Source organism: Drosophila arizonae, chromosome 2 (genome assembly GCF_054131065.1).
Source record: "Drosophila arizonae isolate 15081-1271.41 chromosome 2, UAZ_ARI_1.0, whole genome shotgun sequence".
NCBI classification, from domain to species: domain Eukaryota; kingdom Metazoa; phylum Arthropoda; class Insecta; order Diptera; family Drosophilidae; genus Drosophila; species Drosophila arizonae.
In genome coordinates this window covers 12030092-12048630 of record NC_142922.1, presented here as the reverse complement: position 1 = coordinate 12048630, position 18539 = coordinate 12030092, and the positions used below count along the sequence as shown (strand labels likewise).

Sequence of the window (18539 nt, the reverse complement as noted above, 5' to 3'; positions counted from 1 at the left end):
CCACTCAACGATGGGCAGCAGCAGCTTAAATGTAACGCCTGCATATCTAGACATATTTTTTCGTATGTTTACTTTTGTCGAATCTCTCGATTCGTTATATACCTCTACTCGTATATAGCGTATAAATTTCCTGCTGGCAAAAACTAAATAACTTCAAACGGCTTTGGCGGCGCACTTGAAGCAACCAACTTTGAGCGCGCTCAAGGCAACTTGATCGATAAGTGGGCAATAATAAAGGCAATTTTGAAAACTACTTACGCTCTTGGATGGCTTCTTGGAACGTACCTGCAATAGAGAGAAGGTAATTGAAAACTAATTAAAGTTTCGCATCTAAAGTCAATCTCGAAACGGCGAAAGCTCATTTTGAATATGATATGATGTATAATGTGCACTTGGAGCGCTTTGGCTGGAGTAAGTGCCAAAGCAGATGATGATAAAGATATTGTATATATGTTTGTGTTTGAGTGTGTGTGTGCATCATTAAATGCAGATACAATTGCAGCCCAGACCCAGCATCCATCATTGTCAGCTACGCGCCCACACAGCGAGCGTCTTAGAGCAGACAAATCAGGCGATTGACTGTGGCCCTGGCATACAAAAAGAAAAGGAAAGGAAAGGAAACAGAAATATAACGCAGACACTGCGGCAATATATGACTTGAGCTATATAGTTACAATATAGGCAACAGCAACAGCAATAGCAACAGCAATAGCAGCAGCAGGAGCAGCTCAATAGGCGCCATTATGCATTCTGGTCGTGTTCTTTCGTGTGTGCTGAAGCACCTCATGTTGCACGCTGCTAATCAATCATGGGTTAGCTGCAGTTGGAGCGGCTGCTCTTCCAGCTGCTGCTCTCAATGGGCAATTATTGATTGATGCCAAGTGCAGAGCGCTCTGGGGGCGTCATTCAAGTGGCCAACGCTGCCTTGTAACCCTGATCTGGTGCCCTTTTTTGTATGGAATCTTGGGCCTGTTGTCAATGCAGTCGATGCGGCTTGCCATGTCAATGTTAAGATTTTAGGCATTGAAAATATCCTTTGCAAGCTTGGTTGTCTTTTTGCTTCTTTTTTTCGTTGTATTCCCTTTGTCTTTAACGGCCCGAGAGCTTAAAGTATTTATTCGCCCTGACTATAGGATTTTCTGCAACAACACAAAGTATTCCCTATCTGCTTGCTGCTGATATCAATTTGCTGGTTTTGTTGGCGTTCTAAAATTTCTGAAATTTAAATATTTTCCAACAACTACCATAATTTAAGCATTTTACGGTCTTCATTTCTGAAGAGTTTCGCTTGGGCATCGTCAACCTGTCCATATTGTATACATATTTATGGCAGTCCTTTGTATTCGTAAACAACAAATCAAAATAAACACCCCGAATTCAGGGAACTTTTGCTGCGCGCCCTGAGAAGTATGCTTCAGAAATTGTATTTCCATTTGGGATGACTTAAAAGTTGTTGCTGCGGCTTTGATTGTATTAGCATATTATTTGATTTCAATTTGACGAATGCTGAGCATATATTTAAGTTGTGCGTGAGCTCAACACAATGGATATCTTTAAATAAGTCCCGAAAATTAAGCGCAGCTGCGTAACTAACAGACGACATCTTGATGTTGGTGTTGATAAGACAAAGCGCAAAATATAAAGACAAATAAAACTATAAATATGGCAGCTCTCCTTTCTTTATCTCCGACCTCGCTCATCAGTTGAGAGGCAGAACTTATTTACATAAGTGTTGGCGCACGTGTTTGATATTTCGTTTAGTTTTATGCCAGACTCAAACACCCACACACATACATAAGCAGAAGTGAATTTACACACACACACACACACACACACAAATACTGGATCCCGTTGATAATTCAATAAACTAAACAAGACTCTGCACAAGATTTATGGGTTTGCTGAACCCACACGTTAGACCCAGGCCAGAAAACCACGCTGAGAGGTTTATAAATCTTCATTTCAACACACACACACAAGCACATACACACACATATCTTCATCTTCATCTTCAGCTAGAGCTTCGAGTGACATCACGGCGGCAGTGGGCGTGCTTATTAAAATGCTATCTGTACGACGCTTCGTAGCCCAATTTAAAATTGGCTTCCATAATGAACGGCACGCAGCTGCTCTGTGAATTGCCAACACTTATGCTCAATAAATGTCCATAAATTTGTAGCACAATGCGCGCTACGGGCGTGCCATTAAAATGCACGGGCCATGCCACAAGGTAGGCAACAGACAAATGTCAAAAATAAAATATGCTCTCTTATGTATTCTCAGCTGTGCACAAACAGACAAACGCACACGCACACACAAACACACACAGACAGACAGGCACACATAGGTCTGTGTGGGTGTGGCGGTTGTACAAGTATCGTAAATCTGTGTATTATTTTCGCGGCATAACGTTGTAATATATGTATTTATTGTTGTTTATTTTTTTTCGTTCCCCGATTTTTTGTTGTTTTTGAAAATCCAAATATTTGTTACAGCCACGCCCACACTGACAGCTGTGCCGCTGCTAGCCGCTGGCTACAGGCAGCGCCTCCAGCCTCCCACCTCCCACCTCCCGCCATCCGCCTTAACGTGCACACATTAAATTGATGGCCAAAACGGCAGCATTTGCCAGGCAGCCAGCATTGATTAATTGACAGTTGACTCAGCGGCATTTTCGAGAGCGCACAGTCACTTCTCCCTCCCTCCCTCTCCCTCTCTCCATCTCTCACCCTCTGTGTAGGTGTTGTTTTGACTTGAGCTTTGCCTAATGCCCAGCATTTTTTATATGTCAATAATGCCAAAAGCGATTTTTGCCGCATTACACAAAACTGCATTAAATTTCAGTCCATTAGACATGTCGCAATTTTTGTTGTCTTTGCTGTCGTTGTTGTTGGCAATCTACCACAACTGGCCTAAATGTCTTTGGACATTCTCTATCTGCAGTTTACGCATCAGTGAGTGCATTTCTTGACGCTATCGCCGCATGCAAATTAACATTGTTCAATTTGGCCATGCAAATGAGCCAAATTTAAATTGTGTACAAAATTCTTCGAATAGAAAGAGCTGAATGATTTCACAATAGGAATAGAAAGAGAGATAGCGAGAGAGAGAGAGAAAGAGAAAGAGGGACAAATACCAAAGACTAATTGGATTTGAATTGAATTGAATATTTAATTCGTAAGCCAACTCTTGTTTTTATTAATGAAGAGAGAGAGAGAGAGTGAGATAAAAGCTAAAACTTTTTCGGTATTGAATAGAGAAAGTGAGAGAGAGAGACAGAGAAATAGTTAAAAAGTGAAAACTGATTCCGAATGGTATTAAAACCTCTCCATTTTTTAAGTAGGAGGAGAGAAAAGAGAGAGAGAGAGAGAGCGAGATTGAATTAAATTGTGAGCAGCGATTCTGAATTGAATATTTAATTCAAAAGCCAACTCTTCGTTTTGTTACTAAATAGAATGAGAGAGATATAAATAAAACATATGAAAATGGTTTCGGAGAGAGAGAGACAGAGAGAGAACCCATGAAAACTGTTTCGGAATTGAATGCTTAACTCTTAAGCTAACTCTCCACTTTTTTTCGTTTGTTTTCGATTTTGCTTTCTAATTGGCCTATTTCCTTTCGGTAATTGGTTTTCGCATCTAGCCCAGTTCGAATCCAATTCGAAATACGAATAATATAACTGCATAGTCTGTTGGCCCAGGCCCGTTCGAATCAATTGACAGCTAATTACAAACTACTAACAGTCGCAATTACATACGTTTGGGCAATGTGATTTTACGTCAAAGCACAATCAAATTGCAAAGCCCTCGATATTTGCATAAACTCAACGACGGCATTGGAATACTTGGGCACGTCGAGGACATTGAGTGTATTGAGAGCAAAATGCACAAATTGTTGCCATGCAAACGCATATTCATAAAACGTGACATTTGATGTAAGGTTGAATTTTAGTCATGGCATCGACTGGCCTTAAATGTGTGTGTGTAAATATTCTACGTATATATCTGTATGTATGTATTTGAGGACTTTTTGCAGAAACGGTAGAAAAACTCAAAATGAAACACAATTTACATATATTCATTTGAGGGCAGGTGATGATAGGAGAACAGGAAAGGGGAAGCGACAGAGCTAAAAGTGTGTAGATTTTTATGCGCACTCACACATGCGCACACACTGCCACGCCCACTGTTCGTATGTCAACTCAGAGTGTTGTAAAGGTAAACCAAGCGACCTAAGCCTAATCTGCATAATAATAAACCACACTCACACACATACACCCACACACACACATACTCAATTTCGCTTACAAAAAGTACCAAATTGCCACCTTAACATTCGCTGCCTGCAGCCTTTCCCATCTCGCCCAGTAAGCTCTCAACTTTGCCCACTTGCCATATTTAATATTGTGTAAATTGAATTTCCATCACTTTATGATTACTTGAAGCTTTCAAACGGAAATCTAACGGACACAGGCGTCTCGGCCCAGTCAACCCAACGCCACCCAATTGACTTCAGTTTCATGAAGCAGGTGAAACAAAACTAAATCTGATTTACGAGTTGAAGATCCTTAAGTAGCCGTAAATGGTATGGAAATGGATAAATGATTGATGTTTTATTTAGAATGTAATACATTTTATTCTAAAGTATAGAACATATTTTAATATGAAATGAAAATACATATATTCCGCTTCAATAAAATATATTTTTAAATTTTATTTATTTAAATCATAAACTAATTCAAGAACTCAATTTTATTTTACAATTCAGCTAATATAATAAAATATATTTTTAACTTTTATTTATTAAATTATTTTTTTATTTTATTATTTAAAGTTTTGCAAGATTCAACCAACATAATAAAATATCATACTTATTTAAATCATAAAGTTTTCCATTCAAGAACTCAATTTTCATCCGATTCAGCCAAAAAAATGTCATACATTTTTTAGGAGAAGACCGAGCCTCTTTCCTATCGCAGTTCCCCTCATGAGACCGCTCTTCCCCCACTTTGTCAACCAAATTGAAGAACTTTTGGAAAGCAAATGTCAACATCTTAAATACACGACCTCAGGGCACAGCGAATTGCAGGGCTCTGCGAAATATCAATCATTCAAGTAAACAATCCTAATTTCAGCTTAATTTTACGCATTGTGTAGAGTGACGGCTTCCCGTGAATTCGTGTGTGACATATACAAATAAAGAAGAAGAGAGTTTAATACTCATGACAAGGTGTCTTTAAATAAACTTTATAGCTGAGATGATGCACGGAGTTGCTGGATAAGTTAAGGAATGTCAGATATGGATTATACGTCAGGATCATTTATTCAAGTCTGATGGAATTTCAGTTCCATTCAAGTTCAGCTCAAATGAGAAGCCAGAAACAAATATTAGATTCATAGCTTTGTTTAATTATGTATAAATGTAATTAATTCACTTTGCTGTTAACAGCTGTGTTTAATTATATTTTAATTATTTTAAATAAGTACAAAGGTCTCACGTAATGACTGAAGAATTTGACTACACAGGAATGTTTCATGAGCCCCGTAGGCTCGTCAGAGCTTAAAGCCTTCTTCGCCAAGCAACGCTTAACGTTGCCATTTTAATCAACCAGGTGGGCGAACATCATTGACAGCACCTGCACTAATAAAACTTTATTGTCGCTGCACGCTCCGGCTTTAGTCTCCTGGCAGCAACTACTGTGTGTGTGTGTTTTTTTTTACTGCCAACAACAGCAGTTTATAACGTTGTAATATCTAAAACTGGGGGCAAGTAGACATGTGTATGTGAGTGTGAGCTTGCAACTGCCTGCAGCAGCTACGTGGCCTTTGAAATGAATTTGCTGCATAGCTGCACACCGACAACCAACACCTGTATATTGCTAAGCGCATACCTGAGGGATTTCTAAAGCAGTCGAATTAAATTCCATTTTTATCCGAGACTTTACTCTCCCACTTTTTTCCCACAATTTTGAGTAGTTTTCCGTGTCTTACAATATTTTCAATTTCCATAAAATAAGGGCTAACTTGTTGCTATTTAGATGAAATGAGGCCAATCAAATGTTTTTTCATTTTCTTTTTTTCATTTTTTTTTTTTTTTTTTATATATATATAATTCTGGCCAATTCTGTTTACCTAACTATGCATAATTTCTGATATCAGATTTCAGCCTGGAGCACTTCATAATAAAAACGAAGCTTGCAATTTATTTGGTTAATTTATTTGAATAGATATTATATTTGTTTACAACGCGCGTACGTTTCGCATAAAATGTATTTTTATTTTATATCGAATTTACTGGTTATTCTGGTTGTTGTTTCACATAACTTTAAAATTGAATTATCTCATTTGTTGTTCGGGTATACGGGTTGCTGTTCAAACAGACACATAGAGAACTCTTTAGTATACATCGAAAATTAAATAATTACGTATATGTAACCATATGTATTATTAATTTGTTATTCATATTTCTATACACATACATATATGCATATATGTATATCATTACATATATATACATATATATGAGTTAATTCACACACATAAAACTTATCCAAAAGTTATTTGATATATAAAATGCATATCATTTACTAGAACTATGCCAACAGCTTTGATTCTGATTCTCATGCTCCTACAATTTCCAGTTGCTGCTATTAATAGGTGCGATTGCTTATAAATCCATATACATTTCCTACTACATCTCTGCATCCATCTACATACATTAATTCGAGTATCCTAGGCTTGAGCAGTGTTGCCTTGAGCTCATTGGTTGCGCTTGCTATTGTCCTTGTCTTTGTCTTGCTGCATTCGCCACTCGCCTCTCGCGTCTTGCCTCTTGCCTCTGCTACATAGTTTGCTGCTTGCTCATACGATTCGTATGCGTTTCATTTATATTTCATTTATATTTTATTTTATTTTCCTTTTGTTGTCCAGCATCCAGCCTGGCCACATGTTGCGTGCTTGGACTTTGGCATAGTTGTCAATTGAGACGTTTATATAAATTTATTTTGCTTACATTTTTACTTGGCTTGAGTGTATGTGTTTGTGAGTGTGTTTGTCTGCAACTGTTCAAGTGTCTTTGTGTGTATTTAGTTGAATGCAACATCAATAAAACATCAATAAAAATTTGTTAACAACACTTGTATAAAATCGCGATGTTCCGACGGTTGGGTTACCCATAACTATGTATATGTATATACATATTATTATAAATTATGTAAACATGTATATAGGGTTTTTTAATATTGATTTGCTCATAACAACATTTAACAAACACACAAGGTAAACGTCTACTTATAGATGTGTTTTGCGGCATGAGGAATGATTCAAATTTTGTTGATTTTTAATTTGTCTAAAAACTTCACATCACAGCCAATGGGTACTGACGTTGGGATGTCTTCTTCTTCTACTTTTACTTTTACTTTTACTTCTACTTCTTCTTCGATTAATAGCGCTGTAGCGCTCTCCTTCGATCTCTGACGATTCTCTCATTCTCTAGCCCATTCGCCTTATATGGGATGACCTTGAATTCTAGATGTGACTCGTATGGTTGGTTATGTGGACATCGATGGACGACGGCGGTATAATGCATCAGCTTCTCCTCTTCATCATATTGTTGTTGTTGATGGTTGGCACTAGTTGGTGCCTTGGCAATTAACAGTTTGTCGATCTGTGTTATCCATCTGGGAAGTTGCCAGGTCCCAGCTGGAGCATGTCTCATTTGGGCTCCTCGAACTGCTGCCCCACCACTATGATGATGACAATGAATACCGCCAGGAGCACCAAGATGCAGCAAATGGCCACGGCCACCATAGCGCTGTTACTCATCCGGACGTTTAAGTGGAAACCGTCTGCCTCAACAGGAGACCGAAGATCTTAGCTTCGGTGCGTCTATTTTCCGTTTAATTGCTGTGTAAGATACAGAGATTTGTTGTTGTTGTTGTACTGTGTTACCCTTTTTACCTTTTTCCATTGTTTTCTTTGCTCTTTTTTATTTTGTTCTTGTTGACCTAGCCTGTGCACAGTTGAGATCATCCGTGGGGACTAACCCAGGCCCAATTACTTGTCATAACTTCCCGACTCATGCTCTCTGTTGGCATTGATATATGCCCTCACATGGCTGCGGGCGGGCCGAAACAAATTGCGTACCATAAATTTCGAGGACTGCCTATCAGTCGCTTGACTGTGCGTAAAATGCCTCGGCTAAGGTTCCGGTTACCCGCCCTCCCGCTCCCACTCCCACCAATGTGTGCGCTGTGACAGCTTGTGGACAGCCCAAAACTTGTCATACGTCGCCGTTCGCATTGTGCGCAGGCTACATATATATATATATGTATGGGTGTATATGTGTGTGTGAGCCAGAGTCTATCAGAAGGCGCACAAGTGGAAATTTGCCAAAAATCACAACCAATAATAGTGAGATAGAGGACTGACCCAAGCCGTCTATTAATGCCTCTGTCGCTATTCTTGTTTCTCTTTGGCATTGGATCAGCGGAGTTGTTAACACAATGCCTACGAGTGGCATTTGTGGCTCAGATAACACTGTTGTTGGGTGTTGCACTCTCTGCAATATCAAGTGTCAATTTACCTGTCCTCGGGCAACAATGACGCCTTCGACAATAACAACAACAAGCAGCAGCTTGCTGCGCGGCCAACCCTTTCGATAACTGACACAAAGTCATTCACTTAATTTCCCGCTGAGTGGACAAAGTGCACACAGCGGGAAAATTCAATTATCAAGCAAGGCAAAGCTTGACAAGCTCTATTAAAAAAAAAAAAAAAAAAGAAGAAACTATGCTATATGGTGAGTAGCGAAAGGAAAACTAGTTTAAATGTGCAGAAATAATTCGATTATGAGCCCACAGGAATTCAATCATGTACAAAACTTTACGAGACTGCCGAGCAGCACAACAAATGTTTGTTAAGCTCACAGCAAAGTTAATAAAAGTGAAAATAAAAATGGCAAATAAATATATTTGCCAATATCAATAATTCCATGTCCTGTGTGCGCTTAGAATCAAGTGCTCGCATATATATAAATGATATAATATATATAAAGTATACGAGAGAAATGAAAATAACGCTGACAGTTTAGCAATGGGCAAAGACTTAGCTACATCAATACAAACAACTACAGTGAAACCAACTGCAGCTCAAATAATGGAAAAACTGAATGAAGGAGAAACACAGTTTGGAAAAGTTCTTTTCAGCTCCCATCGCCCACCTCCCACCTCCAGCTCCAAAGGTGAGCATAAAAACTAATGCAGCAACAGCAGTGAATGGCCACAGCTGCTGACAGTCGACGATGAATAAAAATGAGAGAGAGAGAGAGAGAGAGAGAGAGAGAGAGGCAGAGAGATTGAGAAAAAGAAATCAAAATATAAATATAAAAGCAGACAACATTCTCAATTGAATATTTGGACAGGGCTATTGGCGCTGAGGCAGCTGGGAAACTCTCCTGTCAGCCATTGGGAGCTGAGCGGAGAACATTTCGTATTTTCAATTTCAAGCGACATTTAGAAAGGGGCGCCAGGCACGCCCACCCACAGCAAATATCTAAGGCTAGTCACACATGTCATATCGTAGATTCTACCTCATTTATATAACTCGGCTATGCAATCTAATAATTGACCCAAAAATTTGGGCAGAAATTCCGATTTGCCAGCCGCTGCTAATTTTACATATTTTAACGTTATTTTATTTGGCTTGCCGTTGGCCTAATGCCCGCTTTTATTTATGTGCATTTTTCGTTAACAATGCCCAAAACAAATTTGTTATTTTGGGCTCTTTTTTAAATAAACCCGACATAGTTTTTTTTTCGCTCCGGTCATGTCCCTTTTGGCTGTTCCTTTTGGATTGGTCAATTAATATTAATGAAACGGCAGCAACTGCCTCAACTAAATGCGCCCTGCTGCGCGGCAAATGAGGCCGGCCTTAATTTATGCGCCGCTGTCTGCTCACGAGCTGCGGCTCGAAAAATTTCAAATTCAACTACATCATAAAGCCAAATATGTCATAAAAAGATGAGAAGGCGGGGAGTGGCAGGACGGGCAGGATGCTTTGCCAGAGTCGATTATTTTGCAATAAGTCAATTTATCAGTTTATGTGCAGCTTACGCAGGTAAAGCAAGCAACGCTCGAAAATGTAAATATGCTAAACAGACGCTGCGTATACGTAACATATTGCCAGCTTTTGTTGTTGTTGCTGGCTGTTGTTTAATGCCAAACGATAATAAACCTAAAAATGATTCATACTTTGTTTTTGTTTTTGTGAAGGAACTGAAGGCAAGAGAAGCAGCAAAGTATCCAAGTCAGAGTGGATGGCGCACTTCAAAGACTTACAGCACATTTTACTGACATATATCGCCTGCCGGTTTGTCGGCGGATCTTAATTAAATTAGCGCCTTCCTCGGCAATAACAGCTGGCTTTGAAGGCGACGCGCCACAAGAGGACATGACGGCCAGACAACGCCCAACTGACAGCGCGTCAGCCAACAGATAGAAGAAACAAGAAACACACAAACACACTCACACGCAAGCGAAAAAAACGAAAAAATAATAATAATAAATAAAACAATACACACACCACGCTTCCCCTATTCCCGGATGGGCAAAGCAAAAAATACGTTTTGCAATTTCGTAAGTTTTATGCGAGCATTTGCAGAAATTTGTTTACGCTGGCTGGGAGGAGGGAGGGACGGCAAATGTGGCCGGGCTCGGAATAAAAAGGCGCTGCCAGTGTCTGATGGTGCGTAGCCATCGACATCATCAGCTGCGGGTGACGTTGGCAAATTTTTGAAGCCAACACGAATTCAATTTTGTGTCAAGAGCAACAGCGACAGCCACAGAAGGACTTTAAGTAAGCAAAAAAAAAAAAAAAACAGAAAATAGGAAAAAGAAAAGAACTACAATCAAGCTAGAGAAAATTGCATTGGCGCAGTGTAAACGCTGCGTAATTGCGGGATGCAGCATTTGGGGCAAGTTCAGGCGGCGGGCGACCTTGAGGCAGTGCCGCCAAGTGTTGTACTCAATGGGCGGCTCAGCGCCTGTAGACAAACAATGCCAGCCATAAATGCTTTAAAGTGCTTCAAGATTGTCCTCTATGTTTTTGTTGTTGTTGTTGTTGTTGTAGTTGCAACAGCAGCTGTTGTCTTGCAATGTCAAAAGTCAAAAGTGCATTAAAATAATTGCACTTGTTTAGTCAGGACTAAGGCAGAGCTGCCAGCTGTAGGCAGTCAGCGAGCTTTGCTGATTTCGGAAAACACACAGCCAGGTGTGTGCGTGTGAGTATGTATGTATGTGTGTATGTGCCCGCCGTAAGTATTTCCGCAACTGACTACACTTAAGCTAGATCTCAGCAAAAATCTTTTGTCTTAAATTTTAAGCGCCCGTCTGCTGTTTAAAGAGAGAGGGAGATAGACACAATGAAATGCTAAGCGAGTGAGACAGATTAGGGAAGAGGCAGAGCGACAATTTAACCTCGGCGCAAAGGCCACGCTGTTCCCTGTTGTAAGGCTACCTCCACATGCCAACAGCATTGTCCTGTCCTGTTGCATGCCTCGCATTCACGTTAGCTTTATGCGGATGCTTTAAAGATTACGCAAATGCGACACAAAGGCCTTTATTTTATGACTCAAAAGATATCGTCGTACAAGGCAGGACAACGCCAATGTCCTGGCCGCTTTGTGCGTCAATGCAGCAATGCGGGCGCCCAACGAAGATTGATGAAATTCTTGGCTAAATGACATTCTCGTTTAAGTATCTGCCACTACTGACTGCTCACTTTACGCCGCACAATTGGCTGTCATCGATGCAGGGAAAAGCAAGTGTCACACTGCTGTTGCTGTACGACGAGGGAATACGCTGGCCATAGCGTGGAACACAAAAAAAAAATATATATATATATGTTGACTATAGTTTCTGTTGATAAAACATTTAAAGATCATCTTCAGAAATGAGATTAAGGTAATTATAGTAAGATTAACTCTTTTTAATGCTCTGCATCTGCTTTAATCGTTTGTCTCTTTCATTCATTAAGGCTAAATCTAGTCGTTTGCTTTCAGGTGTTAGAGTGAAACAACTATATTGCTTTACACTACATTTATCGTTAACAGTCTCATTTCTAACATTAACAGTCCTGTGGTGGAATAACCTAGTTTTCCATAACAGTACTGTTAATGCTAAATACGACACTGTTAACAATATAGTGAATGCAATATTAACATAAAAGGAGAAAAGAATGAAATGCTGAACAATTAAATGCTGAAGAATGAAATATGGTATAAAAAGTATTAAAAAAAGCAAAATGCTGTTGGCCAGCTACAACTTTAAGTTTAATTTCAATATACCACTAAATTATCAGTCAATATAGATTTATCTGATCAGCATGACGATAAAGAAATAACAGAATAATGCATCGCTCTCTATGAGTGTATTGGATTGAGTCTTACTTGACAATTATATACATATGATTTCTAGTTGAATTTTATATGAATAATTTATTGAATTAACTCAGTTTTAACTATATATGTAAAATTCTGTATTTTATGCAATGTCAGCAAAGCTGTGCCTCTTTCCTCATTTCACTTGTATTTAGAGTATTTATATTGCGTTTGACATATTTAATTTGCAGAAATATTGAAATGCAAATGAGTCAATTGGTTTTGCATATGCATGATTAAATTTAAAGTGACTCTTGCATGCGGACGCATTGGCATCTGGAATCGCTTTGGGGTGAATTGATTTATTTAATGGAAATACACAATAAGCGCTTATCCGTGTGAGTGACACGTTATTACTGACATATTTATATGCTTATGCTATTAATATTTAATACAGCCACAGACTTTGCGGGCCAGACACATTAACGTGCTTCATTGATACCGTTGTAATACGGTTTTAGTTCTTGCCAATTCCGAAGCCGAGATATTTGTGGCACAGCAAAACTTTTTTTTTTTTTGACTATGCCAAAGTTCGACAAGTTTGCCCTCGTAATGCTGTCAAGTCGCATCATCCGCACTTTTATGGCGTAGCCCTGAAATTGATTGACCGACTGCAGCTACATACCTGAGCGAAAATGCCTTTGGCTAATTGATTGGATTGCTTGAATAATAAATATATATGTATATTGGCAATATCATTCGACTCTTCTTTGCTCATAAATACATAAGTAGTTCTCAAATATGTTTAAGTTTTAATTTCATAAATCAGAGTCTGATGCAATAAAAAGCGATTGGGACTTACGACAGCTGCGACAATAAATTTGCGAATGAGAAATTGTAAATTAAAATTAAATTTATGATTGAAAATGCTCGAAAAATTCTTGTGCAGTGCCTCCGTCAAAATAAACAGCATTGTTTGCTTTTAATTTGGCTGACATGCTGTTGAACTTGTCGTATACTTAACGCTTGCTATTTGGTCTTTAACCTGTTTTCAATTAGGCCGCTACTCGCGCTACTCACGATTAGGCAACTGTGTGTACTTTAATTAGGGGACTTAGAGTCTTGCTGACAGCCACTTGGTAATTTCTGAAAATTGTTGGAGGACATCCGGAGCGGGAGTGGGCATTGGGGTCTATTACATTTTAATCAGAGAACTCATTAGCGCCGTCTACAAGGAAAATACAATTTAGAGTAGTGGGCGTGTTCAGTCGCCCATCGCCTAAAACTGGCTGTGACACTGGCAGAGCCGGTGGCGTGCTGTGCACAGCGCAAAGTTTGTTGGCTAAAAAGTTTCTTGGCTGACAGGCATCACGTTGATGTAATGAAAAAGTTGCGATATATTTCTATATTTTTCATATCACATGACAGCGCCAGCAAGTGTTTCAACTGGGCCAGCTGGCCGGAAATTTGCACTGGCAAAAGGGAAAAAACAGAAAATAAAAAATTAAAAAAAAAAAAAACAACCACAATAGAATTGAGGGAGCGAGTTAAAAGCAAATATGTGAAAACAAAAACCGTTTTACTCATGAGCTGAGCAGGCTAATTAATTTCGGGCTGGTGGTCTCAAAAGTTACGCATACGCAACGTGCGCCCAATGCCAATAGGCAAAAATTGAAATAATTTCCTTTCCTTTCCATTCCTCTCCTTTCCTTCGCCGGCAAATAGTAATGAAAAGGCGCAGCGCACCGGAAATAATCAAAAAATAAAACGGAAACTTTGCCATGGCCACGCCCTGCAGGCAGGGCCAGTCAGCCGCCCAATGCTTAGCATATTTCTTTGCATTTCATTGGGGCAAGAAATTCACTAAATACGGCCAGCCATATGAGCCGAGGAGCGCACTTCAGCATGTGTGCGTTGCCGTGGGCGTGGCCGTAGGCTGGGCGTGGCAAGAAAGAGTTTCACGAGTCTGCATAAAAATTAAACGAGTGCAGCTTATTATGAAATATACATAGTTCGTCAACCAGAGCTGCGGCTACACACCGAAAAGCCAAAGGGGGAGAGGAACCATCCCAGCCAAAAAGCAATTTTAACGATGCACACAAAAACCCTACGACAGCAAATGAATAAATAATTTATGCGTAAGAGCCTCAGACAGGCCTCGGAGTCAGGCATCATTTATAGTCGTCGTCACTCAGCCTTTTCGTCTTAACATTTACCACACGTAGCAACTTTTATCTCTCCATTAGCTGCAAAACCAGCTAGCTGAAGCTGGCAGAGGTGGCACACACAAGTTGCCAAAAAAAAAAAAAAAATGGAAAAAAGGGGCAAAAAAAGGGAAAGGTGGCAGCAGTTGGCTGTTTCTCTGCGTAGGCTGGCTAAAGGGTTGAGGTTATCACTTCGATATGCTGTTTGCTTATCACCTGGCCGACTTATACAAACAGAGCACCAAACGCACAAACACAAAACAAGCAACGATTGGCTATTGATTGACTATTTGCACAGTTGGCACGTTTCAATCTTTGCAACGACTGGCAAATTGCTCTGCACTCTGCTCTGAGGAGCACCCACTCGGAGTATCGTGATCTCTCAGGCACGGCAACACCCCAGGGGTATCCTGCTCAGCGCGTGTGGTTCAAGCATTTTAATTAGTTGCTTAAGAACCGGTATCAAATCAGCTGCTAGTCGCCTGTCAGCGGCAGTCAAGCGTCGCAGACAGGCATTCGCAGTTAGATAAGAGTCAATTACTGTCCGACTGGACACTGGCGCTGATCCAGCTGTAAAACAACAATTTTACAATTCACATTGCGTTGGCTTTGTCCAGGTGCATAACTTCCCTCAACAATTGTCCTCAGCCAATCCGAACTACGTCTATATTTGCTTTTATGTCGCAATCGCCCGCTCGCTCACTGGCATGTCTGCGTTTCCATTGTGCAAAGGACGCATAAATGGAAATCATTGACAACAATGGGGAAATCTGCTTGCCTATTCGGCTGAGTCAACTAATAATAGAAGTATTCCTCAAGTGCAATCATTTATGCATTGTAAGCACTGAGTCGCAGCTGGTTGGGATTAGTTGAATTTTAAGTGCTCTTCTGCTGGCTCAAATATGTGATGTTTCGTTATATGAATTACCAACTGTATGTTGATTAAATGCTAAGTAAAGTCTCTATATATATCCGTAATACACTTGGCCTGAGCCTTGTAATCCCTCTTTGTTCATTGCATGATCTCATCGAAACTCCGAATTTTTCCACCACTCGATTCTCAAATGTGCACAGAAAAGCCAATTTTTTGTACAATTTTCGAATTACATTTAGATATATTTACGCTTTATTTGCGCGAAACCCTCGCAAATAGACGATGTCCTGTATCAGCTTATTGTGTTTTTGGGTTTAAGCTCTTCTTCTCAATCTTATGGACGTTAGCGCGCGTTACAAGCTTAATTGGTCAAAGAACTGAAGAAGAAGAAAGACGCGCGAATAGTGCACACAAAGGAAAATGCGAAAGAAATTAGATTAAAATTTGCAACATAAAAAGGCACAGAAGCGATAAAAAAAAAAAGCGACGCACGACTTTAAGCAATCTCTTCGAATTTCAAGCGACTCTTCCGAAACACGAACCAAAAGTAACGGTTAAGCTGCTGCTGAAGCTTGTCACACGACACGACTTGTAGTTTGGCTTTGACTGTTGCTGCTGCGACTGCTGCTCTGCTACTGCGACTGCTGCTGCTGCTGCTGTTCCTGAAGCGACTTGCGTGCCTGGCCGACTATCATCGACTGAGTTGATTCGTGCACTGCCAACGCAATATAAAGCAATGTGAGAGCCGAGCGCGCAAGAGAGAGCACGAGTGCCGATGATTTATATCAATGTGAGTGTGTTAGTGTGTTTGTATGTGTGTCCGATAGCAAGGACTGAGTAAGCGAAAGCTTTTGCCATAACTTTGACTGCTTGGCTGCTGCCGCTGTTCGACAATCGCATGAACGCAACTCACATTCAATAAATCTTGAATCAAATTGAATTTATGATTCTTTTATTACTATTTTTTTTCGCACAGCATATTCGCTTTAGGGATTTTTCCCCTGCATTCTCCCTTTCACTCACACTTACACCACTTACAGCTTCTGTTTGGTTTACGCTTTGGCTTTCTCAGACAGAATCTGTAAGTTGTTTGTTTTGGATTTTGGTTACAATTGTCACAGCTACGGCTCAGCGAGTTGCTTATTTCATTTGTTTCGTTTGCTCTGTCTTTAATAGGACGACAAGTTGCCACTTGACACGCCACCGCGTTGCCTTTCATAGATGTTAAGTATTAAGTTTGGCTTTCATTATCTGGCAAATTAGAGAGAATCCATTATGCTGCCAATACACATATAGTCAGCAGTTTTTGCGCGCCAAACAAAGGCTGTATTACCCAATAAACAATTTCTATAGGCACTGATAACCGTCGGATGTGATAAGATGGCCAATGGAATTGCGCAGACGCGAGCCTAAAGAGAGAGAGAGAGAGAGAGAGAGAGAGAGAGAGAGAGAGCGGCCGTAACTGGCTCAACTGATAAGACAGTAACGAGCCAGCCGCCAGCCAGACGGACGCTTGAATTTAGTTAAATCGCTGCTCGGATGCGACTAGCGATAATAATGAGGGACATTTAAGGAATTGTCATTGATTTCCTTTTGTTTGCCTTTGTATTGCTGTTTTCTTCTTTTTGCTTTTTTTCTGTTTTGTTCTCTTATTGTTTTTCTTTCGGCTTTGGCACATTAGGCAATTGTTGAGCGCCAACCCACTAAGTAAGTCCTTAAACTGAGGATCGCAAATTCAATTTTATTAAGCAGCTGTTTGTGCCCTGCTGCATTGTCTTAAATAATTATGTTCGCGTTTAATTAATAAGTTTACCGCAGCAACAAAGGCCGGCAAGCAAATTGCCAAAAAAAAAAAATATATATAATAAAATAAGAAGGAAAAGGAAAAGGTCGCAGCCTATTGTCTGTGCAACCCAAACTTTATAATAAAGTGGTTTTTAATTATATGTATGTATGTATGTACATAAGTGACGAAAGGGGTAGCTTGGTCTGGACAAATGTATGTAACTGTACTTAATATATTGATATATTCAATATTGGTACCAACAAAATTATATATCTGAAGAAGAATATTATATAAATTTTGTTTGTTATGCATACATTAAATTATATATCCATTAAATTTAAATGTTGTATATTAAAATGTATACTTTATATATTAAGCATTAAAATTTATTATAAAACATCAAGCCTACAGCTCACAGCTCATAGCTCACAAATAACTGAAACCCGCTATTTATTTCGCTCTGTACGCGAGATCAACCGAAAGAAAGCCAAATCGCGCTCTCTCTCTCTCTCTGAGCAACAACCTTCGGTTCTGTTCGTCTTGGTCTTCGGTTAAGTGCCTTGCGTTGAACTGTTCGTGTGACGCTCTTTTAATGAACATCGTTAGGGAAACGATACGATTGATGGGACTGCTCAAAGAGTCAATGCACACGATGTTCACATATACATTCACATGGACACACTCAACACACGTACGCCAATCGGTGGCTCTCTGAGTTTTGTTCTGAAAGTGCGAGTGAAAGACACTTATTGACAGCCAGAGATGATTAACAGTTATTTGCGAGCTTCCATTGTTGCTAATAGGTATGAAGAGTAGAGACCGATTATCTGATTTATTAAACTACAAATACCTATTATCAATATTCGTTTAATATTCATTTGCTAATGCATATAAAAAAATGATCTGAAAATTATTTAAGTGTCCAAATATAATATATAAAAGTAAGTTTAGCTTAATTTACCCATGCAACTTAATCAGCTTACAGGGTATCGCCAAAACGGAGATATTGACGCACATTAAGTTATTTGATTTTTATTTGTGAGAAATGAGCAGCATCAACACAGAGCGAAAAAAAAAGATGTTAAAAAGTTGACGCAAAGGACTTGAGCGCAAGTCCTGGGGCAAGGTTCGCTTTGGTTCGGTTGGTCATTAAATTCGTGACCTTTTTTTGTTTCATTTCATTTCATTTTTTTTTTTTTTTTTCTTTTATCCACAATGTCGATATAAATAATGAGCTGCTGCTCTCAGAGTGTCAGTGTGTGGGGTCAATTTGCAAATATTGTCAAATGTATTAGGGCAG

At 39.6% G+C, this 18539-nt stretch overlaps 2 protein-coding genes across 23 annotated transcripts in view; both read right to left on the bottom strand.

Annotated features, from left to right (window-relative positions):
• LOC108621302 (tolloid-like protein 2) overlaps positions 1-18539 on the bottom strand; it is a 57391-nt gene that overhangs the window by 15148 nt on the left and 23704 nt on the right. For 18 of the 20 annotated variants that reach the window (XR_001916417.2, XR_001916416.2, XR_016269298.1 and 15 more), the window contains one exon: positions 259-285. The exons of the other annotated variants lie outside the window; for them this stretch is intronic. Coding sequence is in view for 15 of the 18 variants with exons in the window: in XM_089464730.1 (XP_089320856.1) it covers positions 259-285 (27 nt within the window). In the remaining 3 variants the exon portion in view is untranslated. The remainder of the gene's footprint in view (positions 1-258; positions 286-18539) is intronic. 20 annotated transcript variants of the gene reach the window in all.
• Positions 6201-16179, bottom strand: LOC108621311 (uncharacterized). Of its 3 annotated transcripts, none has more exons than XM_089464941.1 (2): positions 15703-16179; positions 6201-7904 (listed from the first exon to the last, which is right to left on the bottom strand). In XM_089464941.1, the coding sequence occupies exon 2, from the start codon at positions 7821-7823 to the stop codon at positions 7713-7715; it is 111 nt and encodes a 36-aa protein (XP_089321067.1). In that variant the 5' UTR covers positions 7824-7904; positions 15703-16179; the 3' UTR covers positions 6201-7712. The 3 variants fall into 3 exon arrangements, with proteins under 3 accessions (XP_089321067.1, XP_017874037.1, XP_089321078.1); XM_018018548.2 differs by having other exon boundaries at positions 15687-16176; XM_089464952.1 differs by lacking the exon at positions 15703-16179 and adding an exon at positions 7959-8115.